At 44.9% G+C, this 27,197-nt stretch overlaps 1 protein-coding gene across 1 annotated transcript in view; it reads left to right on the forward strand.

Annotated features, from left to right (window-relative positions):
* Nucleotides 1-9,406: 9,406 nt before the first annotated feature.
* The window catches only part of spred3 (sprouty related EVH1 domain containing 3), a 58,595-nt gene continuing 40,804 nt past the window's right edge, over nt 9,407-27,197 (forward strand). The window contains exons 1-3 of the mRNA XM_064975381.1: nt 9,407-9,628; nt 16,007-16,172; nt 16,523-16,753. Of these exons, the coding sequence (XP_064831453.1) occupies nt 9,618-9,628; nt 16,007-16,172; nt 16,523-16,753 (408 nt within the window). The 5' untranslated portion in view covers nt 9,407-9,617. The remainder of the gene's footprint in view (nt 9,629-16,006; nt 16,173-16,522; nt 16,754-27,197) is intronic.

Raw genomic sequence — 27,197 nt, forward strand, 5'->3', positions numbered from 1 at the left:
CAGTGTGTTCTTTCTTTTTAAGGATGTACCAAATGGTTGATTTGGCCACACCTAATGTTTTAGCTATGTTACGTTCCCCAGTTTATGTGTTGTAGTTTGTGTATTTGCATGTGTTTATTTCAGGAAATGGCTTCCTGAAATCCCTCAAGCAGCTGATTGGTCGACTCCATGGCTAATTGGAGAGCTGACCCCGCCCCCTCGTCAAGACGCAGCTGTCTCCAATTACCCATTCATTCTGAAGTTATATAAATGCCAGTGTTCTGTTCAGGAGAGAGAGATTTTCTGGGAGGTCATTGCAGAGATTTTGCTAGAGAGATTTTGCTAGAGAGATTTTGCTAGAGAGATTTTGCTAGAGAGATTTTGCTGGGCTGAGAGTTGGTATGTTTTGTGAGTTTGTTGCTCAGATAGAGCTTATTTGATGTCGTTTGTTTCTTAGTTTGTTTGTGAAATTGTTTAATATTCTGTTTCATTTGTTCCCAGGGGGGAAGGGGAAGGCACCTAGGGAGTGCTTAGGCAAGAGGCCCGCGGGCATACATATACCCGTAGCATATTTGCTGTCTAGGCACACTAGGTAAGACCTGGGCGGCCCACCCCCTTGTATTTTGGTTAGGGCACCAGGTGGTGCTAAATTCGGTAAGTAGTGGGTAGGCAGGTAAGATAGGAGAGGGGGGGCTTTGAGATTTACTTTCTTTGCTTTGGTTCCGTCCAGCCCCTTTTCCCCATATTACCGTGTGAAGGAATAAAGTCCTGGTAAACGGTACCACATTCTGCCTGTTGTCAGTCCATACCTTTTTCACTTCACGGAGAGTTTAGTTGTAGCAGGGTGTTGCGTTCCCTCTTCATAGAGGCGTGCGTAACAAGCTATCACTCTGATGTGTTTGTGTAGATTGTTCAGCCTAATGATGGCTTGCTTCACTGGCAGTTACAGCTCTTTGGACTTCATATTGAGGGTTAACGGCAACAGATTCCAAATTCAAATGCCACACTTGAAATCAACTCTAGACCTTTTATCTGCTTACTTGCAAATGAACTAATGAGGCAATAACACACACCTGGCCATGTAACAGCTGAGCAGTCCAATTACTTTTGGTAAAGGGGGAGGCACATATAAAAAGTGCTGTAATTCCTACACCGTTCACCCGATTTGAATGTAAATACCCTCAAATTAAAGCTGAAAGTCTACACCTTCAGCTTGTATTCATTATTTAATTTCATTATTTTAACTCCAATATGCTGTGGTAGACAGCTAAAATAATAATAACTTGGTCAATGTCCAAATATTTATGGACCTGACTGTATATGCCTAAGCCTAAATTTTAGTAACATATAATACGTTTTGCTCTGAGACCAGGCTGGTGCGGAATGAAGGGTTTGAAGGGCACATGGCCAGTAGTGTTAGAGAAGGGAATAAATAGGGAGTGATTTAGAGAACGGGTGGAAGAGAGAGAGAGGGAGTGATTTAGAGAACGGGTGGAAGAGAGAGAGAGGGAGTGATTTAGAGAACGGGTGGAAGAGAGAGAGAGAGAGGGAGTGATTTAGAGAACGGGTGGAAGAGAGAGAGAGGGAGTGATTTAGAGAACGGGTGGAAGAGAGAGAGAGGGAGTGATTTAGAGAACGGGTGGAAGAGAGAAAGAGGGAGTGATTTAGAGAACGGGTGGACGAGAGAGAGAGGGAGTGATTTAGAGAACGGGTGGAAGAGAGAGAGAGAGAGGGAGTGATTTAGAGAACGGGTGGAAGAGAGAGAGAGAGAGGGAGTGATTTAGAGAACGGGTGGAAGAGAGAGAGAGGGAGTGATTTAGAGAACAGGTGGAAGAGAGAGAGGGATTAATTTAGAGAACGGGTGGAAGAGAGAGAGGGATTAATTTAGAGAACGGGTGGAAGAGAGAGAGGGATTAATTTAGGGAACGGGTGGTAGAGAGAGAGAGGGATTAATTTAGGGAACGGGTGGTAGAAGGAGAGGGATTGATTTAGAGAACGGGTGGAAGAGAGAGAGAGGGAGTGATTTTGAGAACGGGTGGAAGAGAGAGGGATTAATTTAGAGAACGGGTGGAAGAGAGAGAGAGGGATTAATTTAGGGAACGGGTGGTAGAGAGAGAGAGGGATTAATTTAGGGAACGGGTGGTAGAAGGAGAGGGATTGATTTAGAGAACGGGTGGAAGAGAGAGAGAGGGAGTGATTTAGAGAACGGGTGGAAGAGAGAGAGAGGGAGTGATTTAGAGAACGGGTGGAAGAGAGAGAGAGGGATTAATTTAGGGAACGGGTGGTAGAAGGAGAGGGATTGATTTAGAGAACGGGTGAGGGAAGGAGTGATTTAGAAAACGGGTGAGGGAGGGAGAGGGAGTGATTTAGAGAACGGGTGAGGGAAGGAGTGATTTAGAGAACGGGTGAGGAGATGTTGCTAAACTGTGACACTCTATTTTTTGTTCCATTAGCCCATTCTTTTATTTTGTAATTCAGAAAAACCTTCAGAATGGTACAAGTTTAATAAATGTCAAATACTTCCGTGGAACTCCAGACAAACTCGTCATTAGCAACGGATAAGATCCCCAAAATCTGGGAATTACTCTGGCCTTGGAGCTAGCAAGCGAAGGCTGTGCAACTGAGCCTTCCCAACTACGGTCTGGAGGCGGGGCAGGGAAAGGTAACATTGTGGTTTCGTCTGGGATTTATCCTGCCTGCATCGGTGAGTTATTCACATTCCACCGGAATATCAAAGAGAAATTGGACTTTCACAAGTTAACGGCTAACGAAGTTAATCATCGTTGTCCGAGTAGTGGCTGACGTTCTCGCTAAAGTTGGGGAATGGCGGCTACACACTGTAAATCTGTTATTACGAGAAAGAATTCGCCGGAGGATTCGACGTGCTACTCAAAGCCATTCATGTCGCTAACTACAGTGAATGAAGACATGCAATCACAAATCTAATTTGCTAACTGGATGAACGAATTTGATGGAAATGCTAATGCTAACGGTAACTGTAATCCATTTCTATGTTCAGATGTAGCTAATATGGCTGACTCGTGCCGTGAGTCAAAGACGTCTCCCCGATGGCCAAGGAGAGAAACAAATCCATTCAAGTCTCTTGTGGAAAAAACGGAAATGTGGGTGACAGTGGAATCAAATCACAGCTAAGTCACAACCAAAAATATGCCAGATCAAGTTCCCATGGCAGGCAGCCCCGGCGTGTACATTATGATATCTCATCTGACAGTGAGGACGAATACGCTACTCAGAAGGAGAGGATCCCCACACTACGACCAGGTCAGTTTGATGGTTCGGGCTCATGGAAAGAGTTCTTACATCGCTTTGAGAGCTGTGCTAGATTCATACTCAGTCCAGCTGAGTTTCTGTTTAGTGGGCGCTGCAGGGGCTGTGGTCCACAAGAAACCTAGGTCTTCCCGTTTTGGACTACTCACGCATGGTGGGGGGGAGGTGGACTCGGCATACGGGCCAGCATCGGGGGAAGCAGTTGTCATTGAGTTGAGGCAGAGAGTGTGCAAACCAGGTGAATCACTGCATGAGATGACATTTATGAGAAAGTGTCCATTGTGTATGCAGATTGCTTTGAGGGAGAACAGGACTCCATCAGCGTGGTCTTCACTAATGCCATGGGAGATGCCGGTATTGTGCAGAAGTTACTGGAGAAGCATTCACGCACATTGGCACAATCCTACGAGGTACGAAACCACCAAGCGAGCAGCTAACAGTGTTACTCAACTAATGCAGTCTGGTGTGCAGACTACAAAGCGGAGAGCCAGAGCAGCTACCTCACGGGAATGTATGGACCACAGCGAAGATGAAGGCGAGAGTTGGATGACACCACCTGTAGAGTCTGAAACCTCCAAACGTCCAGCTTCAAGCCACACAAACCAAAGATTGGCAAGCGCAAAAATACAAATTGGAACAAAATCAGATACCACAACTGCCAAGGCATTGCACACATGAAACTGAGCTGTCCATCATCAAGGAAGCCAGCTAAGCCACTGGCAGTCCCCTAATCGCCAAATTCCACCAAAAGCCAAAACACACCTGATGTTCTCAGTGTCAAGGGCACAGGTCCCATAATGTGTATCCACCTACTAATGTACGACATGGAGGTATGTGCTCTTTTGCGTGGCACGGCGAAATGTGCTGCCTTGGCGCCGTTACGACACCATTCACCCAGATGTTTAAACATCCATTCTAGCTATCGACCGTCTCTGCAGGGCGTTGGTCCTGTAAATGTCAACGTCGTCTTGGAGAGGTTCACCTGCCCATTCAGGTTGGTACCCGCACAGTGAGTGTTAACTTCATTGCTGCAGACGTGGCGTCGTCCTCGGGTCATCCATTCCTGGAGCAGTCACGAGCATGCCTTGATTTCAGCAGCCAGAGGATCGTGCTGTTTGGGGAACAGGTTCCCTACTTCAGACCGAAGATGCATGTCGTAGCGCAGCCAGAGGATCGTGCTGTTTGGGGAACAGGTTCCCTACTTCAGACCGAAGATGCATGTCGTAGCGCAGCCAGATGATCGTGCTGTTTGGGGAACAGGTTCCCTACTTCAGACCGAAGATGCATGTCGTAGCGCAGCCAGATGATCGTGCTGTTTGGGGAACAGGTTCCCTACTTCAGACCGAAGATGCATGTCGTAGCGCAGCCAGATGATCGTGCTGTTTGGGGAACAGGTTCCCTACTTCAGACCGAAGATGCATGTCGTAGCGCAGCCAGAGGATCGTGCTGTTTGGGGAACAGGTTCCCTACTTCAGACCGAAGATGCATGTCGTAGCGCAGCCAGAGAATTGTGCTGTTTGGGGAACAGGTTCCCTACTTCAGACCGAAGATGCATGTCGTAGCGCAGCCAGATGATCGTGCTGTTTGGGGAACAGGTTCCCTACTTCAGACCGAAGATGCATGTCGTAGCGCAGCCAGAGGATCGTGCTGTTTGGGGAACAGGTTCCCTACTTCAGACCGAAGATGCATGTCGTAGCGCAGCCAGAGGATCGTGCTGTTTGGGGAACAGGTTCCCTACTTCAGACCGAAGATGGGAATGTACACTTCCGTGAACCTGTCAGAGGCAACAAGGTGCTTAGCCCAACTAAAGGAATCCATTGAGAAGCATCATCTACTGTTGGCATAGGTTGTGGTTGACGCACAGCCCAATAACCAGGCTCTACAACCCAGGAACAGAGTCAGTGAAAGTAAATAAGGGCGCTATCGCCGGATTCCTCCAGGAAGCAGACGTTGTTCAGCTTACTGTTATTTCCTCCAACAAGTCTCTTCTCCCCAGCGGTTCTTGCTCACTTACAGTCAGTGTATACGGCGAGCTCTGCTGTGCTAAGTGCAGATGAGTGTTGTAGGCTGGCTCAACTCCTTAGTGTCTACGGGGACGTCCTCTCTACTAGACCCACTCATCTTGGTCGCACTAGTCTTGTACAGCATGACATTCAGACGTTGCCTGGGCCACTTGGACAACTGCATTTGAAAAGCAGTCCAATGCAGATCCAGAAAAGTCTTAAAACTAGAGGAGCCTCTCCAAGCCACGGCAGCTGGGCTTCACCGATAGTTGTGCAAAAAGGACCAGACATACCGCCTATGTGTGGACTACAGGGCTCTAAATGAACGTACTGTTAAAGATGCTTATCCACTTCCTCGTATCTAAGACACTCTAGATACCCTGCCGACAGCCAAATGGTTTAGCACTTTGGAGTTAGCGTCAGGCTACTGGCAGGTAGAGCTTACTCCCAGGTCCGTAAGGTGGCCGCTTTCTGCAGCAAGAAGGGCCTCTTTGAGTGGAATGTGATGCCTTTTGAGCTCTGCAACGCACCAGCGACTTTTCAACGTTTATTGGACTGCGTCCTGGACGGAATGCAATGGTAGACTTGGCTATTATATCTAGATGACATCATCGTCCTGGGAAGGGATGTCACGGAGATGCTTCAACGCACAAGTGTTCAGTCGGCTACTCCAAGCCAACCTGAAATTGAAACCCTATGCTGTCTCTTCCGCCGACATGTAACCTACCTTGGACACATCGTGTCCGAACACAGCATCGCCACAGGTCCCCAGAAAATTCTGAAAGTCCAAGAATGGCTCCAGCCTACCTGCGTTTCAGAAGTCCGTCAGTTCGTTGGCCTGGCCTCGTACTACCGATGATTTGTCCAAGATTTTGCTACTGTAGCCCCTTCATTAGCTTACAAAGATACTCGTTTCCAGTGGACGCCACAGTGCGGGGAGACGTTCAAAGAAGTAAAGAAGCTGCTCACCACTGCGCCCATCTTGGGCTATCCACTCGACCTCATCTTTGATACAGACGCCAGGAACTTCGGCATTGGAGCCGCCTTGTCCCAAATGCAGGACGGTGAGGAACGCGTACTAGTGTATGGGAGCCGACAGCTGCCCTCCATTGAGCAAAGCTATTTCTTCCAGACGTTCGAGGAAGCCCCAAACACCTACGTGCGATGTCCGCATGGGAGTACCCATGGAGAGGATCGCCATTAATCTCATGGGCCCCATGAACGAATCAGAACACTACAGTCGCTACATATTGGTGGTTCAAGACTATTTCTCAAAGTGGGTGGAAGCCTACCCTCTGCCAAACGATCAAGCCGTGACAGTGGCTGAAGTTCTGACAGCTGAATGGGTGTGTCGCTAGGGTGCACCACATACACTCCACAGCGATCAAGGCTCCAACTTCGAGTCTGAAGTCTTCCAAAGAATGTGTGAACTGTTAGGAATCGAAAAGACTTGCACAAACCCCTTTCAGACTGCAGTCTGACGGCCAAGTGGAAAGATTTCCTTCCACACTACTAAAGATCTTAGCCACCACCACAGAACGTGATGGTCTATAGAGCAACAATGCACAGCTCAACTTGGTTCATTCTGAACACGATGCTCCTTGGCTTGCCACCCGATCATGAGCACGCCAAAAACCCCTCCACAGTATGTTGCACAGCTATGAGACAGTTTGGAACTTGCTCACCAGATTGCAAGGGAAGCGCTGGGTCAGTCTATGGAGCGTACCAAAAAAGCAGAATGACAAAAATGTTGCGAGGACACGCGACAATGTTGGTGACACAAGTATAGTACTTAAATAAAGGAACAAAGCGGGTGCGGGACAAAGTTAGGAAGTTCCTACCATCCTATGAGGATCCATACTTTATAATGACCCGGCTGGACGATTTGGTTTTCCGGATTCCAAAAAAAGTCAGAGAACAAAGGTGAAGGTTGTTCATCACGACAAACTCCAGCCGTATGACTCCCGTACGACTCTAGACAACAGCTGGGTGTTTACACTTGCCGAAGCATGGCAACCTGCAGAGGTCTTGTCTCCTGATCTGGATGCAGGCCTCCACGACTCTGATCTGCATCTACCCCAACCTGTTCATGGACGAACAAAACGGTGACGATGGTAGTGAGAAGGACGCCGAGCTCTCCTTTTGATACCACTTATTTTGTGAGTGGGTCTACGGCACAGTTTGGAGTTCAGTCTAGTGAATGTAGCAGAATGCAACAAGTCCAAACATGGACTGTTACTCACCCTGTCTTGGGTCAAACACCCACGTGGAGGCCTCAGAGGAACTAAAGACCACCTAAAAGACTAGGTGATTGGGTGACTCTTTTGATTTTGAACTGAACTGGAACATACAAACTGTTCTGGGACGTCATTTTTTTTTTATTGTTGTTGAGCTTTGAAAATTAAAAGAAGAAAACTAATTCTGACAGTTTTATATTCTAGGCATTGAGATGTTGTCACGGTTCCTCCTGGCACCAGAGGGCGGCAGAGACCGCCCTAGATACTTTTATTGAACTCAGGTGTGTCTTTATTATTTCATGATTGTTTCCCCTTTAAGAGAGGTGTGTTTTCTGTTTCCCTTTGTTAGTTCTTGAATTCAGTTTCCTGTATGTTTTCCCCAGTGTGAGTTTCGAGCGCTCGTGTTTGTTGTTTTTAAGTTTTCTGTATCGTCACGTTCTCCATTATTCAAGTAAAGTATTTACGTTTTTCCCAAGTCGCTGATTCCTGGTCTGGTTCATTCTCTGCTAATGGGTTCAACTCTACCACGTTGCAGACGTGCGCCATTTATGTTTTGGGAACTGTGTTATTTTGTATGGGAAGAAAGCCAGGTATTTTGGTAAACAGAAAGTAACATTCTTCAAATAGAACAGAGGATAAGATCCCCAAATGTGGGAATTACCCCAAAGCATCCTTAAATTGCTCTGGCCCCGGAGATAGCAAGTGAAAGCCTCCCCTGAGTTGTCTCGACTATGGTCTGGAGACAAGGCAGTAAGGATGTTCAGGCATAGCAGTAGTTTGAAGGGCACATGACAGGTAGAGTGCTAGAGAAGGGAATAAATAGGGAGGGAGTGATTTAGAGAAAGGGGGAAGGAGGGAGTAATTTAGAGAGGTTGAGGGAGGGATTTAGAGAAAGGTTAAGGGAAGGCGTGATTTCGAGAAAGGGGGAGGGAGTGATTTAGAGAAGGGGAGGGAGTGATTTAGAGAGAGGTTGAGGGAGAGAGTGATTTAGAGAAAGGGTGAGGGAGGGAGGGAGTGATTTAGAGAAAGGGTGAGGGAGGGAGTGATTTAGAGAAAAGGTGAGAGAGGGAATGATTTAGAGAAAGGGTGAGGGAGGGAGTGATTTAGAGAAGGGTGAGGGAGGGAGTGATTTAGAGAAAGGGAGGGGGAGGGAGTGATTTAGAGAAAGGTTGAGAGAGGGAGAGGGCGTGATTTAGAGACCTGGTGAGGGAGGGAGTAATTTAGAGAAAGGGAGGGGGAGGGAGTAATTTAGAGAAAGGGAGGGGGAGGGAGTAATTTAGAGAAAGGGAGGGGGAGGGAGTGATTTAGAGAACTGGTGAGGGAGGGAGTGATTTAGAGAAAGGGAGAAAGAGGGAGTGATTTAGAGTAAGGTAGAGGGAGGGAGTGATTTAGGGAAAGGGTGAGAGAGGGAGAGGGAGTGATTTAGAGAAAGGTTGAGGGAGGGAGAGGGAGTGTTTTAGAGAACGGGTAAGGGTTGTGAGTGATTTAGAGAAAGGGAGAGGGAGGGGGAGAGATTGATTTAGAGAAAGGTAGAGAGGGAGTGATTTAGAGAAAGGGGGTGGAGTGATTTAGAGAAAGAGGGTGGGAGAGGGAGTGATTTAGAGAACGGGTGAGGGAGAGGGAGTGATTTAGAGAACTGGTGAGGGAGAGGGAGTGATTTAGAGAACGGGTGAGGGAGAGGGAGTGATTTAGAGAACTGGTGAGGGAGGGAGAGGGAGTGATTTAGAGAACGGGTGAGGGAGAGGGAGTGATTTAGAGAACAAGTGAGGGAGGGAGAGGGAGTGATTTAGAGAACGGGTGAGGGAGGGAGAGGGAGTGATTTAGAGAACGGGTGAGGGAGGGAGTGATTTAGAGAAAGAGGGAGGGAGGATGCTACCGCTGCTGCCAGCGGAAAATGGCTGCTGCAACCCAAGTCCATCCTGATACACAGAAACGACGTAAAGGTGGAGAGAGAGAGAGACAAGGATTAGAAAATGAGAGCAGAGAGTGAGATAGAACGAGAGAGTGACAGAGTGAGGGTGTGAGTGTCCGCGTGTGTGTTCTGGCGAAGGGGGATCTAAAGGACAGGGATACCGGGGCAGGGAGCTCGAAGCAGCGGCTACACCGAGACATGGAGGGCGAGTAAGTCCTTATCTTTTTATTTCATACAATATTACACGAAATCAATTTAGCTTGGTCATTACATTAATCTCTGATAAACACCGATGTTACACAAGAAGACAACCTCAGGATAGACAAAGGTACAGTCTATTGATATAGTTGAGGATAAACACCATTACGTAGTCTTGAATCAACAGTATACATCACATTCCCGATATATTCAAGCAAATATGTGATAAATATGTATATATGATTAGGGTTACATGGGGGCTACAATATTAAACGGTGTAAAGACAGGATTCAATACCTTATCAAAGACAACACGGCTTCTAATCGAATGATAAAAACCCACTGTGAGAAATACCAGGTAATAGTCACGCAGTGGCGAGGACTTCTATTTAACCGTTAAATAAATCAGTCAATGTGTAAAATGTGTTGGAAGAAATTGACAAAATATGGCGAGTTTTGGCCAAGCTCTCCTTCACAGACACAGGATCCGGTAAACCTAGGGAGGGATGTTGGCGATGGGATTTTTTTATCAACGCGTCTCTGGTTTCATTATGATTTTTAAAGCACAACTTTATGAATGAAATGTGATTTTTCTCTCGTCCTCTTCCTCAACCCCTCCTCTCCTTCCCTTTTCTCGTCGCCCCCTCCCCCATCTATCGCTCCCTCTTTCTATCCTCGCACCCACTCATCTCTCCTTTTTTTCCAAACGATTGCATTTTTTCCCTTCGAGATATTGCCCATCGGTTTAAATCACTGTGTTTTCTATTGTATTTCATTCATAAAATAAGGAATATCAGGATGTGTTAGCGAGCGAGTGCGTATAGCAGCGCAGTGTGTGATGAGCAGGCAGTAGGGGGAGAGAGGAGAACGCAATGTTTTTACAATTATTGCAACAATAATGGGAATCCTATGTAATACAAATGTAACGTGTCTTCGCAGTTCTGTCGATCCACGGTGATGGAATTTAAAACAGTCATTCATTGTGCATCTGGCGGACTAGAGAAGGACAGGCTTGTGTTGCGAGGTACAGGGCCTCGCTCGGATGGCGAATGGGCGCGTTCATTGATACATCTGGGAAACAATTCTTGCTCCTACCTCCCATTCGGTCATTCTCGCCTTGCCTCGATATGTCTTTCATTCCGTGCCATTTCCCCCGTGACACTTCATTACTCAGGAATAGGAGTCGTGGTCGTTTTAAAACAAACCCTGATATGGTTTATTTTGTGTATTTTTTGTTGCTGTATAATAATATAATATTCAGTCCCAACTGTTCTGTGTTCATTGGTGCAGTCATCACATCCTAGGCGAGATTAGATTTACCTTGTTCACGTGACCGTCCATTATAAAAACCTGTCTGCTTCCGTCCTTCCTAACACTGATATCTACGGTGGGGCTCATGGTCCTGTAGTGTGGTTCTGCTATGTTTCTATAGGAGTAGACCTACTGAGGTTAGGAAATATAGACAAACATCATGACTACAAATAAATACATTTAAGATGGAGGAGTGCTTTAAAAAATAAATAATCTTCACGTTTTGAAACATGAGAAGGATGTTGATAAAACAGTTAGGTTTCCGGGAGTGACACAGCGGTCTGAGGCACTGCATCTCAGTGCTTGAGGCATCACTACAGACACCCTGGTTTGAATCCAGGCTGTATCACAACTGGCCGTGATTGGGAGTCCCATAGGGCGGCGCACAATTGGCCCAGTGTTGTCTGGGTTTGGCCGGGGTAGGCCGTCTTTGTAAATAATAATTTGTTCTGAACTGACTTGCCTAGTTAAATAAAGGTTAAATATATATATATTTAAGTGACGCTTGACATCATAGCCAGTGTCAACAGACCATAGCATGATTATGTTGATAATTCGTAATAATGATTGTATGTTCTCTGCCTGTCTTTCTTTCTCTTCCTCGCTCTCTCTCTCTCTGCCTGTCGCTCACTCTCTCTCTCTCTGTCTCTCTCTGCCTGTCGCTCACTCTCTCTCTCTCTGTCTCTCTCTGCCTGTTGCTCACTCTCTCTCTCTGTCTGTCGCTCACTCTCCCTCTCTCTCTCTCTCTCTCTCTCTCTCTCTCTCTCTGTCTGCCTGTCGCTCACTCTCTCTGTCTGCCTGTCGCTCACTCTCTGTCTCTCTCTGCCTGTCGCTCACTCTCTCTCTCTCTCTGTCTGCCTGTCGCACACTCTCTCTCTCTCTGTCTGTCGCTCTCTCTCTCTCTCTGCCTGTCGCTCTCTCTCTCTGCCTGTCGCTCTCTCAATTCAATTCAATTCAAGGGCTTTATTGGCATGGGAAACATGTGTTAACATTGCCAAAGCAAGTAAGGTAGATATTATATAAAGTGAATATATAAAGTGAAATAAAAAATAAAAATTAACAGTAAACATCACACATACAGAAGTTTCAAAACAATAAAGACATTACAAATGTCATATAATATATATATCTCTCTCTCTCTCTGCCTGTCGCTCTCTCTCTCACCGCTTTATAATCTCTCTGTCTGTCGCTCTCTCTCTCTTCCTTATAATCTCTCTCTCTGCCTGTCTATAATCTCTCTACCTGTCTATAATATCTCCGTCTGTCGCTCTCTCTCTCTCTGCCTGTCTATAATCTTTCTCTGTCGCTCTCTCTACCTTAAAATCTCTGTCTGTCTATAATCTCTCTACCTGTCTATAATATCTCTCTGTCTCTCTCTCTCTCTCTGCCTGTCTATAATATTTCTCTGTCGCTCTCTGTACCTTAAAATCTCTGTCTGTCTATAAAGTTTATGCCTGTCGCTTTCTCTCTCTCTATATAATCTCTCTTTGTCTATAATATTTCGCTCTGTTTATAATCTCTCTCTCTCTGTCTATAATCTCTCTCTCTGTCTATAATCTCTCTGTCTATAATCTGTCTCTCGCTCTCTCTCTCTCTCTCTCTCTGCCTGTCTGTTGCTCTCTCTCTCTCTCTCTGTCACTCTCCATCTTTCTGTCGCTCTCCATCTCTCTGTCTATAATCTCTGTCTCTCGCGCTCTCTGTCGCTCTCCATCTCTCTGTCTGTCTATATCTCTGTCTATATTGTTTCTATCTTTCTGCCTTACTATCTCTCTCTGTCTATATCTCTCTGCTTAACTCTATTCCTTACTATCTCTCTCTGTCTATATCTCTCTGCCTTACCTTCTTTCTTACTATCTCTCTCTGTCTATATCTCTCTGCCTTACTCTCTTCCTTACTATCTCTCTCTGCCTCACTATCTCTCTGCCTTACTCTCTTCCTTACTATCTCTCTGTCTATTTCTCTATATCTTTCTGACTTACTATCTCTCTGCCTCACTATCTCTCTGCCTTACCCTCTTCCGTACTATCTCTGTCTATCTCTCTGCCTTACTCTCTTCCTCACTATCTCTCTGCCTCACTATCTCTCTGCCTCACTATCTCTCTGCCTTACTCTCTTCCTTACTATCTCTCTCTGTCTATCTCTCTGCCTTACTCTCTTCCTTACTATCTCTCTCTGTCTATATCTCTGCCTTACTCTCTTCCTTACTATCTCTCTGTCTATTTCTTTATATCTTTCTGTCTTACTATCTCTCTGCCTCACTATCTCTCTGCCTTACTCTCTTCTTTACTATCTCTATCTGTCTATATCTCTCTGCCTTACTCTCTTCCTTACTATCTCTCTCTGCCTCACTATCTCTCTGCCTTACTCTCTTCCTTACTATCTCTGCCTCACTATCTCTCTGCATTACTCTCTTCCTTACTATCTCTCTCTGTCTATATCTCTCTGCCTTACTCTCTTCCTTACTATCTCTCTGTCTATATCTCTATATCTTTCTGCCTCACTATCTCTCTGCCTTACTCTCTTCCTTACTATCTCTCTGTCTATATCTCTATATCTTTCTGCCTCACTATCTCTCTGCCTTACTCTCTTCCTTACTATCTCTCTCTCTGTCTATATCTCTCTGCCTTACTCGCTGCCTCACTATCTCTCTGCCTCACTATCTCTCTGCCTTACTCTCTTCCTTACTATCTCTCTGTCTATTTCTCTATATCTTTCTGCCTCACTATCTCTATGCCTCACTATCTCTCTGCCTTACTCTCTTCCTTACTATCTCTCTGTCTATATCTTTCTGCCTTACTCTCTTCCTTACTATCTATCTCTGCCTCACTATCTCTCTGCCTTACTCTCTTCCTTACTATCTCTGCCTCACTATCTCTCTGCATTACTCTCTTCCTTACTATCTCTCTCTGTCTATATCTCTCTGCCTTACTCTCTTCCTTACTATCTCTCTGTCTATATCTCTATATCTTTCTGCCTCACTATCTCTCTGCCTTACTCTCTTCCTTACTATCTCTCTGTCTATCTCTAAATCTTTCTGCCTCACTATCTCTCTGCCTTACTCTCTTCCTTACTATCTCTCTCTCTGTCTATATCTCTCTGCCTTACTCTCTTCCTTACTATCTCTCTCTCTGTCTATATCTCTCTGCCTTACTCTCTTCCTTACTATCTCTCTGTCTATTTCTCTATATCTTTCTGCCTCACTATCTCTCTGCCTTACTCTCTTCCTTACTATCTCTCTCTATATCTCGCTGCCTTACTCTCTTCCTTACTATCTCTCCGTCTATTTCTCTATATCTTTCTGCCTTACTATCTCTCTGCCTCATTATCTCTCTGTCTTACTCTCTTCCTTACTATCTCTCTCTGTCTATATATCTCTGCCTTACTCTCTTCCTTACTATCTCTCTGTCTATTTCTCTATATCTTTCTGCCTTACTATCTCTCTGCCCTACTCTCTTCCTTACTATCTCTGTCTATTTCTCTATATCTCTCTGCCTCACTATCTCTCTGCCTCATTATCTCTCTGCATATGAATGCTTATTAATTAGTTAAAATAGGTATGTACTTGTAAGAACTTTCCTACTCAGCTCATTTCCTGTTTGACCAGTTGTACCTTTTGTAAAGACAATCACATTGTATTACATAAGGGGGGTTGTGTTTCTAATGGTTTTTCTCCTTTCCAACTGTGTGTGTGTGTGTGTGTGTGTATAAATTAATTTGTGCATAAATGTTTGTGTATGGTATTTGAATGTGTGTGTTCAGTACAGTGTGTGTGTATCATTGTGTGGTCTAACCTCCTGTCTAATCTCCTGTCGTCTCTCCTCAGTGTGTGTATCATTGTGTGGTCTAATCTCCTGTCTAATCTCCTGTCGTCTCTCCTCAGTGTGTGTATCATTGTGTGGTCTAACCTCCTGTCTAATCTCCTGTCGTCTCTCCTCAGTGTGTGTATCATTGTGTGGTCTAACCTCCTGTCTAATCTCCTGTCGTCTCTCCTCAGTGTGTGTATCATTGTGTGGTCTAACCTCCTGTCGTCTCTCCTCAGTGTGTGTATCATTGTGTGGTCTAATCTCCTGTCTAATCTCCTGTCGTCTCTCCTCAGTGTGTGTATCATTGTGTGGTCTAATCTCCTGTCTAATCTCCTGTCGTCTCTCCTCAGTGTGTGTATCATTGTGTGGTCTAACCTCCTGTCTAATCTCCTGTCGTCTCTCCTCAGTGTGTGTATCATTGTGTGGTCTAATCTCCTGTCTAATCTCCTGTCGTCTCTCCTCAGTGTGTGTATCATTGTGTGGTCTAATCTCCTGTCTAATCTCCTCAGTGTGTGTATCATTGTGTGGTCTAATCTCCTGTCTAATCTCCTGTCGTCTCTCCTCAGTGTGTGTATCATTGTGTGGTCTAACCTCCTGTCGTCTCTCCTCAGCGTGTGTATCATTGTGTGGTCTAATCTCCTGTCTAATCTCCTGTCGTCTCCTCAGTGTGTGTATCATTGTGTGGTCTAATCTCCTGTCGTCTCTCCTCAGTGTGTGTATCATTGTGTGGTCTAATCTCCTGTCGTCTCTCCTCAGTGTGTGTATCATTGTGTGGTCTAATCTCCTGTCTAATCTCCTGTCGTCTCTCCTCAGTGTGTGTATCATTGTGTGGTCTAACCTCCTGTCGTCTCTCCTCAGCGTGTGTATCATTGTGTGGTCTAATCTCCTGTCTAATCTCCTGTCGTCTCCTCAGTGTGTGTATCATTGTGTGGTCTAATCTCCTGTCGTCTCTCCTCAGTGTGTGTATCATTGTGTGGTCTAATCTCCTGTCGTCTCTCCTCAGTGTGTGTATCATTGTGTGGTCTAATCTCCTGTCTAATCTCCTGTCGTCTCTCCTCAGTGTGTGTATCAGTGTGTGGTCTAATCTCCTGTCTAATCTCCTGTCGTCTCTCCTCAGTGTGTGTATCATTGTGTGGTCTAATCTCCTGTCGTCTCTCCTCAGTGTGTGTATCAGTGTGTGGTCTAATCTCCTGTCTAATCTCCTGTCGTCTCTCCTCAGTGTGTGTATCATTGTGTGGTCTAATCTCCTGTCTAATCTCCTGTCGTCTCTCCTCAGCGTGCGCGTTAGAGCCGTGGTGATGACACGTGACGACTCCAGTGGAGGCTGGGTACCCCTGGGGGGCGGCGGCCTCAGTCATGTGGTAATATGTAAGGGGAGGAGCCATGAAGGCAGGGGGCGGAGAGAGTACATTGTACGCGGAGAGCGGCTACGCGACCGAGCAGTGAGTCTGTGTGTCACGCCCGCCACCTGAGGACTATAGTCCATATTGGTTCCTTTGTTTGAGGAAAATCAAATCAAACACAGTGAAAGTATAAAGTATTTGACTAATGTATTCATGTGCTAACCCTAACGATATGGTACAGCGTTTTGTGGGAGCTCTTGTTTTTGGAGGACCGTGGATCGTTGGTGCAGTGATCCCTTCTACATCCCTGTGTGTGTGTGTGTGTGTGTGTGTGTGTGTGTGTGTATATGTATGTGTGTATATATATATATATATATATATATATATATATATATATATATATATATATATATATATATATATATATATATATATATATATATATATAGCCGGTGCTGGAGTGTGCTGTGCAGAAGGGGCTGGTCTACAACAAAGTGAACCCTATCTTTCATCACTGGCGCGTGGAGGAACGTAAGTTTGGCCTGACGTTCCAGAGTCCTGCTGACGCCATCTCCTTCGAGCGCGGCCTACAAGCGGTCATCGATAAGCTGGACCGCGGCTCTGAATCTCCTTCCTCCTCCACACCTGAAGAGGGCGACACTGAGGACGATGGTCAAGCAGTGAGTGGCTTTATCCTTTTATACACACATATCTAGGATCAGATCAGATCTCGGATTGTTCTGAGGGCAGAACGAATGTGATTGGTTCAATTAATAATCAGTGGGCGGGGACATACAGAGATTGTGTTGTTCACTCTCTGTCGGTCCTGGATAAAGACGGTCGTATGATTGTGTCGGTCCTGGATCATGTACTGAGAATAGACTGTACATGGATGTGTATTCTATCTCAGACTGTGGTACATGTGCGATGAGCTGTGGCATACAAATATAATCTATTTTATAAATATCTAGATTATATTTCTAGGAGTTGTAGTGTGTGTCATGATGAATGATATCATGATGATCTACATGATCTCTGATGACCTGTAGTGTGTCAGTCTACATGACCTCTGACCTGTAGTTTGATGACGTCAGTCCCATACAGGAAGTGAGTCATCAAAATTCTGAGCGGTAGATCTCCGTTTGCTTTTTCACTGCGAAAGTGATCGACTGGTGGCCATTGATTGGCCGAAGTCTATTTTTCCAAAGATAGTTAATTTTAGTAAAAAGACACACACAAGGTGTGACTGAGCTTGTAAAATGTATTTTTATTTGATTTATTTCACCTTTCACCTTTATTTAACCAGGTAGGCGAGTTGAGAACAAGTTCTCATTTACAACTGCGACCTGGCCAAGATAAAGCAAAGCAGTGCGACACATACAACAACAACAACAGAGTTACACATGGAATAAACAACAACACAGAGTTACAATGAACAAACATACAGTCAATAATACAGTAGAAAAAGAAAAAGAAAAAAGTCTATATACAGTGAGTGCAAATGAGTTAAGATAATAAATAGGCCATAGTGGCGAGGTAATTACAATATAGCAATTAAACACTGGAATGGTAGGATGTGCAGAAGATGAATGTGCAAGTAGAGATACTGGGGTGCAAAAGAGCAAAAAATAATAATAAATAACAGTATGGGGATGAGGTAGTTGGATGGGCTACTTACAGATGGGCTGTGTACAGGTGCAATGATCTGCGAGCTGCTCTGACAGCTGGTGCTTAAAGCTAGTGAGGGGGGTAAGAGTCTCCAGCTTCAGAGATTTTTGCAGTTCGATCCAGTCATTGGCAGCAGAGAACTGGAAGGAAAGGCGACCAAAGGAGGAATTGGCTTTGGGGGTGACCAGTGAGATATACCTGCTGGAGCGCTTGCTACGAGTGGGTGCCGCTATGGTGACCAGTGAGCTGAGATAAGGCGGGGCGTTACCTAGCAGAGACTTGTAGATAACCTGTAGTAAGTGGGTTTGGCGACGAGTATGAAGCGAGGGCCAGCCAACAAAAGCCTACAGGTCGCAGTGGTGGGTAGAATAAGGGGCTTTGGTGACAAAACGGATGGCACTGTGATAGACTGCATCCAATTTGCTGAGTAGTGTTGGAGGCTATTTTGTAAATGACATCGCCGAAGTTGAGGATCGGTAGGATAGTCAGTTTTACGAGGGTATGTTGGCAGCATGAGTGAAGGAGGCTTTGTTGTGAAATAGGAAGCTGATTCTAGATTTAATTTTGGATTGGAGATGCTTAGTGTGAGTCTGGAGAGTTTACAGTCTAACCAGACACCTAGGTATTTGTAGTTGTCCACGTATTCTAAGTCAGATCCGTCCAGAGTAGATGTCGACCGATTATGCTTTTTCAACGCCGATACCGATTCCAATTATTGAAGGACCAGAAAATGCCGATACCGATTAATCGGCCGTTTTTGAAATTTATTTGTAATATTGACAATTGCAACAATACTGAATGAACACTTATTTTAACTTAATATAATACATCAATAAAAATCCATTTAGCCTCAAATAAATGATGAAACATGTTCAATTTGGTTTAAATAATGCAAAAACAAAGTGTTGGAGAAGAAAGTAAAAGAAAACGCTTTTGTCCCCCTGTGTTGCATCGATTATATGTAGGACACGCTAGATAAACTAGTAATATCATCAACCATGTGTAGTTAACTAGTGATTATGATTGATTGTTTTTTATAAGATAAGTTTAATGCTAGCTAGCAACTTACCTTGGCTTACTGCATTCGCATAACAGACAGTCTCCTCATGGAGTGTAATGAGAGGCAGGTGGTTAGAGCGTTGGACTAGTTAACTGTAAGGTTGCAAGATTGAATCCCGGAGCCAGCCGACAAGGTAAAAATCTGTCATTCTGCCCCTAAACAGGCAGTTAACCCACCGTTCCTAGGCCGTCATTGAAAATAAGAATGTGTTCTTAACTGACTTGCCTAGTTCAATAAAACTGGAAAAAAATCTGCCAAATCAGTGTCCAAAAATACAGATTTCCGATTGTTATGAAAACTTGAAATCGGCCATTCCGATTAATCAGTCGTCCAGAGTAGTGATGCTGGACAGGCGGGCAGGTGCTTAAAGGTTAAATAATTAAGACACGAAAATGACTCAAAAGGGAGACAGAGATCAAGATAGCAGGAATAAACCTGTTCCCCCTTCTTGCTGCTGGTGGTCTTTTCAGATTCTGTCATTCTGCTGAAGTCGCCGGCCCCACCGGCGGCCGGCAACCTTTTCCATTTGCCAATTTATCAATTTCTACCGATTTGCAGTTATGATTTTCACATACAAAGACTATTCGAAAGAAAAATGTGCGTATGTGAAAATCATTATTGTGTGGTTAATCTACATTCTATCAAAATCAAAATGATACAAATCGAAAATAAAGTCAACAAATAAAAACTTTGCATCCTGCCGGTAGAAAATATCCTGATTTAAAAAATAAATATCCTATAAATCACATTGGTAACGCATGGCCTGTCTGCAACAAACTTTGTATAAACTATCAACTGTGTCTGGACCGACACTTGAGCTAGCAAACTTGCAACATTGTATAAAATATTCTGGCCGTCAGTGTTTCCTGTGCCGGTGAGCAGATGTTATTTGTGTCAGGAATACGAAGTTATCAGCTATTTTAAGGCCTTTCCACTGGATCAGAGCATTACATTATTACCTTTTCACTCCGAGTGGTTATTCGAAAGAGAGAGAGAGAGTTGGAAATATTTTTCAAATACATTGAAGAATTATATTGTCATTCTCAATTGATGAATTTTTTTTTTTAAATGTACTTTGTTTGCAGTTTTGAGGTGTAGAACAAAATACTTTGAAGCTCCACAGCTCATTAGTGGGTTAGGACAATCAGAATCAGACATCCCCAAATGGGCACGGGCCAGGCCTACTTTCTATATGAGTAATCAGCTCCTTAACGTTGACGGGAGCGCTCCAAACAGGAGACCATGAATTCATTTACAAAACTCCTAAATGGAATGAAATAAACCAAAACTTGCTTCTCACAAGTGTAGCATAGGTTGTGATCTATGCAAACAATGTGTCCACTCCGACAATAAGAATGGTAAAAGACTAATAATAATATTGAATGCATTAACAGAAATGATCAAACATTAGAGATTATGGGAATTAACGGTAGATGTAGGCTACTACTCATTCAGAAAGTATTCAGACCCCCTTTATCCACATTGTGTTACGTTACAGCCTTATTCTAAAATGGATTAAGTTGTTTTTTCCCTCATCAATCTACACACAATACCCCATAATGACATCACAATACCCCATAATGACATCACAATACCCCATAATGACGTCACAATACCCCATAATGACGTCACAATACCCCATAATGACGTCACAATACCCCGTAATGACGTCACAATACCCCGTAATGACGTCACAATACCCCATAATGACATCACAATACCCCATAATGACATCACAATACCCCATAATGACATCACAATACCCCATAATGACGTCACAATACCCCATAATGACATCACAATACCCCATAATGACAAAGCAAAAACAGGTTTTTAGAAATGTTTGCAAATATATTAACAAAAAAAACTGAAATGATCACATTTACATAAGTATTCAGACCTTTTACTCAGTACTTTGTTGAAGCACCTGTAATCCCTTTGGCAGTGATTACAGCTGCGAGGCTTCTTGGGTATGACCCTACAAGCTTGGCACAACCTGTATTTGGGGAGTTTCTCCAAATCTTCAAGCTCTGTCAGGTTGGATGGGGAGCGTTGCTGCACAGTTATTTTCAGGTCTCTCCAGAGATGTTCAATCGGGTTAAAGTCAGGGCTCTGGTTGGGCCGCTCAAGGACATTCTGAGGCCACTTCTGCACCGTCTTGGCTGTGTTCTTAGGGTCATTGTGCTGCTGGAAGGGGAACCTTCGCCCCAGTCTGAGGTCCTGAGTGCTCTGGAGCAGGTTTTCATCAAGGATCGCTCTGTACTTTGCGCCGTTAATCTTTCCCTCGATCCTGACTAGTCTCCCAGTCCCTGCCGCTGAAAAACATCCCGACAACATGATGCTGCCACCACCATGCTTCACCGTATGGATGCCAGGTTTCCTGAAGACGTGACACTTGGGAGTTCAGGCCAAAGAATTCAATCTTGGTTTCATCAGACCAGAGAATCTTGTTTCTCAAGGTCTGAGAGTCCTTTAGGTCCCTTTTGGCAACCTCAGGCTGTCATGTGCCTTTTACTGAGGAGTGGCTTCTGTCTGGCCACTCTATCATAAAGGCCTGATTGGTGGAGTGCTGCAGAGATGGTTGTCCTTCTGGAAGGTCCTCCTATCTCCACAGAGGAACTCTGGAGCTCTGACCATCAGGTTCTTAGTCACCTCCCTGACCAAGATCCTTCTCCCTCGATTACTCAGTTTGGACGGGCGGCTAGATCTAGGAAGAGTCTTGGTGGTTCCAAACTTCTTCCATTTAAGAATGATGGAGGCCACTGTGTTCTTGGGGACCTTCAATGCTGCAGACATTTTTTGGTACCCTTCCCCAGATCTGTACCTCCACACAATCGTGTCTCGGAGCTCTACGACAATTCCTTCAACCTCATGTCTTGGTCTTTGCTCTGACATGCACTGTCAACTGTGGGACCTTATATAGACAGGTGTGTGCCTTTCCAAATCATGTCCAGTCATTTGAATTTACCACAGGTGGACCCCAATCAAGTTGTGGAAACATCTCAAGGATGATTAATGGAAACAGGATGCACCTGAGCTCAATTTCAAGTCTCATAGCAAAGGGTTTGAAAATTATGTTTTTTTTGGCTTGTTGTTCATTAACTTGCGCAAAATCCTAAACCTGTTTTCGCGTCGTTATTATGGGGTATTGTGTGAAGATTTAATGAAAAACACTTATTTAATCAATTGTAGAATAAGGCTGTAAAGTGACAAAATGTGGAAAAAATCAAGAGGTCTGAATACTCCGAATGCCCTGTATGTAATGAGGAATTGGTAGATTAAGGGCCCTGTATGTAATGAGGAATTGGTAGATTAAGGGCCCTGTATGTAATGAGGAATTGGTAGATTAAGGGCCCTGTATGTAATGAGGAATTGGTAGATTAAGGGCCCTGTATGTAATCAAATCAAAATCAAATCAAATTTATTTATATAGCCCTTCGTACATCAGCTGATGTCTCAAAGTGCTGTACAGAAACCCAGCCTAAAACCCCAAACAGCAAGCAATGCAGGTGTAGAAGCACGGTGGCTAGGAAAAACTCCCTAGAAAAGCCAAAACCTAGGAAGAAACCTAGAGAGGAACCAGGCTATGTGGGGTGGCCAGTCCTCTTCTGGCTGTGCCGGGTAGAGATTATAACAGAACATGGCCAAGATGTTCAAATGTTCATAAATGACCAGCATGGTCGAATAATAATAAGGCAGAACAGTTGAAACTGGAGCAGCAGCACGGCCAGGTGGACTGGGGACAGCAAGGAGTCATCATGTCAAGTAGTCCTGGGGCTTGGTCCTAGGGCTCAGGTCAGTTGAAACTGGAGCAGCAGCACGGCCAGGTGGACTGGGGACAGCAAGGAGTCATCATGTCAGGTAGTCCTGGGGCATGGTCCTAGGGCTCAGGTCCTCCGAGAGAGAGAAGGAGAGAATTAGAGAACGCACACTTAGATTCACACAGGACACCGAATTGGACAGGAGAAGTACTCCAGATATAACAAACTGACCCCAGCCCCCGACACATAAACTACTGCAGCATAAATACTGGAGGCTGAGACAGGAGGGGTCAGGAGACACTGTGGCCCCACCCGAGGACACCCCCGGACAGGGCCAAACAGGAAGGATATAACCCCACCCACTTTGCCAAAGCACAGCCCCCACACCACTGGAGGGATATCTTCAACCACCAACTTACCATCCTGAGACAAAGCTGAGTATAGCCCGCAAAGATCTCCGCCACGGCACAACCCAAGGGGGCGCCAACCCAGACAGGATGACCACATCAGTGAATCAACCCACTCAGGTGACGCACCCCCTCCAGGGACGGCATGAGAGAGCCCCAGCAAGCCAGTGACTCAGCCCCTGTAACAGGGTTAGAGGCAGAGAATCCCAGTGGAAAGAGGGGAACCGGCCAGGCAGAGACAGCAAGGGTGGTTCGTTGCTCCAGAGCCTTTCCGTTCACCTTCCCACTCCTGGGCCAGACTACACTCAATCATATGACCCACTGAAGAGATGAGTCTTCAGTAAAGACTTAAAGGTTGAGACCGAGTTTGCGTCTCTGACATGGGTAGGCAGACCGTTCCATAAAAATGGAGCTCTATAGGAGAAAGCCCTGCCTCCAGCTGTTTGCTTAGAAATTCTAGGGACAATTAGGAGGCCTGCGTCTTGTGACCGTAGCGTACGTGTAGGTATGTACGGCAGGACCAAATCAGAGAGATAGGTAGGAGCAAGCCCATGCAATGCTTTGTAGGTTAGCAGTAAAACCTTGAAATCAGCCCTTGCTTTGACAGGAAGCCAGTGTAGGGAGGCTAGCACTGGAGTAATATGATCAAATTTTTTTGGTTCTAGTCAGGATTCTAGCAGCCGTATTTAGCACTAACTGAAGTTTATTTAGTGCTTTATCCGGGTAGCCGGAAAGTAGAGCATTGCAGTAGTCTAACCTAGAAGTGACAAAAGCATGGATTAATTTTTCTGCATCATTTTTGGACAGAAAGTTTCTGATTTTTGCAATGTTACGTAGATGGAAAAAAGCTGTCCTTGAAATGGTCTTGATATGTTCTTCAAAAGAGAGATCAGGGTCCAGAGTAACGCCGAGGTCCTTCACAGTTTTATTCGAGATGACTGTACAACCATTAAGATTAATTGTCAGATTCAACAGAAGATCTCTTTGTTTCTTGGGACCTAGAACAAGCATCTCTGTTTTATCCGAGTTTAAAAGTAGAAAGTTTGCTGCCATCCACTTTGTAATGAGGAATTGGTAGATTAAGGGCCCTGTATGTAATGAGGAATTGGTAGATTAAGGGCCCTGTATGTAATGAGGAATTGGTAGATTAAGGGCCCTGTATGTAATGAGTAATTGGTAGATTAAGGGCCCTGTATGTAATGAGTAATTGGTAGATTAAGGGCCCTGTATGTAATGAGGAATTGGTAGATTAAGGGCCCTGTATGTAATGAGGGCCCTGTATGTAATTGGTAGATTAAGGGCCCTGTATGTAATGAGGAATTGGTAGATTAAGGGCCCTGTATGTAATGAGGAATTGGTAGATTAAGGGCCCTGTATGTAATGAGGAATTGGTAGATTAAGGGCCCTGTATGTAATGAGGAATTGATAGATTAAGGGCCCTGTATGTAATGAGGAATTGATAGATTAAGGGCCCTGTATGTAATGAGGAATTGGTAGATTAAGGGCCCTGTATGTAATGAGGAATTGGTAGATTAAGGGCCCTGTATGTAATGAGGAATTGGTAGATTAAGGGCCCTGTATGTAATGAGGAATTGGTAGATTAAGGGCCCTGTATGTAATGAGGAATTGGTAGATTAAGGGCCCTGTATGTAATGAGGAATTGGTAGATTAAGGGCCCTGTATGTAATGAGGAATTGGTAGATTAAGGGCCCTGTATGTAATGAGGAATTGGTAGATTAAGGGCCCTGTATGTAATGAGGAATTGGTAGATTAAGGGCCCTGTATGTAATGAGGAATTGGTAGATTAAGGGCCCTGTATGTAATGAGGAATTGGTAGATTAAGGGCCCTGTATGTAATGAGGAATTGGTAGATTAAGGGCCCTGTATGTAATGAGGAATTGGTAGATTAAGGGCCCTGTATGTAATGAGGAATTGGTAGATTAAGGGCCCTGTATGTAATGAGGAATTGGTAGATTAAGGGCCCTGTATGTAATGAGGAATTGGTAGATTAAGGGCCCTGTATGTAATGAGGAATTGGTAGATTAAGGGCCCTGTATGTAATGAGGAATTGGTAGATTAAGGGCCCTGTATGTAATGAGGAATTGGTAGATTAAGGGCCCTGTATGTAATGAGGAATTGGTAGATTAAGGGCCCTGTATGTAATGAGGAATTGGTAGATTAAGGGCCCTGTATGTAATGAGGAATTGGTAGATTAAGGGCCCTGTATGTAATGAGGAATTGATAGATTAAGGGCCCTGTATGTAATGAGGAATTGGTAGATTAAGGGCCCTGTATGTAATGAGGAATTGATAGATTAAGGGCCCTGTATGTAATGAGGAATTGGTAGATTAAGGGCCCTGTATGTAATGAGGAATTGGTAGATTAAGGGCCCTGTATGTAATGAGGAATTGGTAGATTAAGGGCCCTGTATGTAATGAGGAATTGATAGATTAAGGGCCCTGTATGTAATGAGGAATTGGTAGATTAAGGGCATTGTATGTAATGAGGAATTGGTAGATTAAGGGCCCTGTATGTAATGAGGAATTGGTAGATTAAGGGCCCTGTATGTAATGAGGAATTGATAGATTAAGGGCCCTGTATGTAATGAGGAATTGGTAGATTAAGGGCCCTGTATGTAATGAGGAATTGGTAGATTAAGGGCCCTGTATGTAATGAGGAATTGGTAGATTAAGGGCCCTGTATGTAATGAGGAATTGATAGATTAAGGGCCCTGTATGTAATGAGGAATTGGTAGATTAAGGGCCCTGTATGTAATGAGGAATTGGTAGATTAAGGGCCCTGTATGTAATGAGGAATTGATAGATTAAGGGCCCTGTATGTAATGAGGAATTGGTAGATTAAGGGCATTGTATGTAATGAGGAATTGGTAGATTAAGGGCACTGTATGTAATGAGGAATTGGTAGATTAAGGGCCCTGTATGTAATGAGGAATTGGTAGATTAAGGGCACTCTATGTAATGAGGAATTGGCGTACCCACAGCATACCCACAGCACATCCACAGCACATCCACAGCGTACCCACAGCACATCCACAGCGTACCCACAGCACATCCACAGCGTACCCACAGCACATCCACAGCGTACCCACAGCACATCCACAGCGTACCCACAGCACATCCACAGCGTACCCACAGCACATCCACAGCGTACCCACAGCACATCCACAGCGTACCCACAGCACATCCACAGCATACCCACAGCATACCCACAGCGTACCCACAGCACATCCACAGCATACCCACAGCATATCCACAGCGTATCCACAGCATACCCAGAGCATACCCACAGCGTATCCACAGCACACCCACAGCATACCCACAGCATACCCACAGCATACCCACAGCATACCCACAGCATATCCACAGCGTATCCACAGCATACCCAGAGCATATCCACAGCGTATCCACAGCATACCCAGAGCATATCCACAGCGTATCCACAGCATACCCAGAGCATACCCACAGCGTATCCACAGCACACCCACAGCGTATCCACAGCATACCCACAGCGTATCCACAGTATACCCACAGCGTATCCACAGCATACCCAGAGCATACCCACAGCGTATCCACAGCACACCCACAGCGTATCCACAGCATACCCACAGCGTATCCACAGTATACCCACAGCGTATCCACAGCATACCCGCGGCCTCCATAATGGATTAGTCCACTGAGACAGGCGGAAATCAGATGGGTGCCGTGAAAAAACTAAATGTATTTGCGTAACAACCAACTGCCTATCGACCAAACAGTCGACTAAATGGGCAGCAAACTACCTTCAATTCAAAATGAAAAGAAACCAACAGTAATAACCTGGATTTACACTGAACATAAATATAAAACGCAACATATGTATTGAAAGGAATTCATTAGGCCCTGATCTATGGATTTCACATGACTGGGCAGGGGTACAGCCATAGGTGGGCATAGGCCAGGCACAGCCAGTTTCCCCCACAAAAGGGCTTTATTACAGACAGAAATACTCCTCAGTTTCATCAGCTGTCTGGTTGGCTGGTCTCAGACGATCCCTGCAGGTGAAGAAGCCGGATGTGGAGGTCCTGGGCTGGACTGGTTACACGTGGTCTGTGGTTGTGAGGCCGGTCGGATGTATTGCGATATTTTCTAAAACGATGTTGGAGGCGGCTCATGGTAGAGAAATTAACATTCAATTCTCTGCCAACTGCTCTGGTGGACATTCCCTCAAT

The sequence above is a fragment of the Oncorhynchus masou genome, chromosome 9 (genome assembly GCF_036934945.1).
Source record: "Oncorhynchus masou masou isolate Uvic2021 chromosome 9, UVic_Omas_1.1, whole genome shotgun sequence".
Taxonomy (NCBI): Eukaryota; Metazoa; Chordata; class Actinopteri; order Salmoniformes; family Salmonidae; genus Oncorhynchus; species Oncorhynchus masou.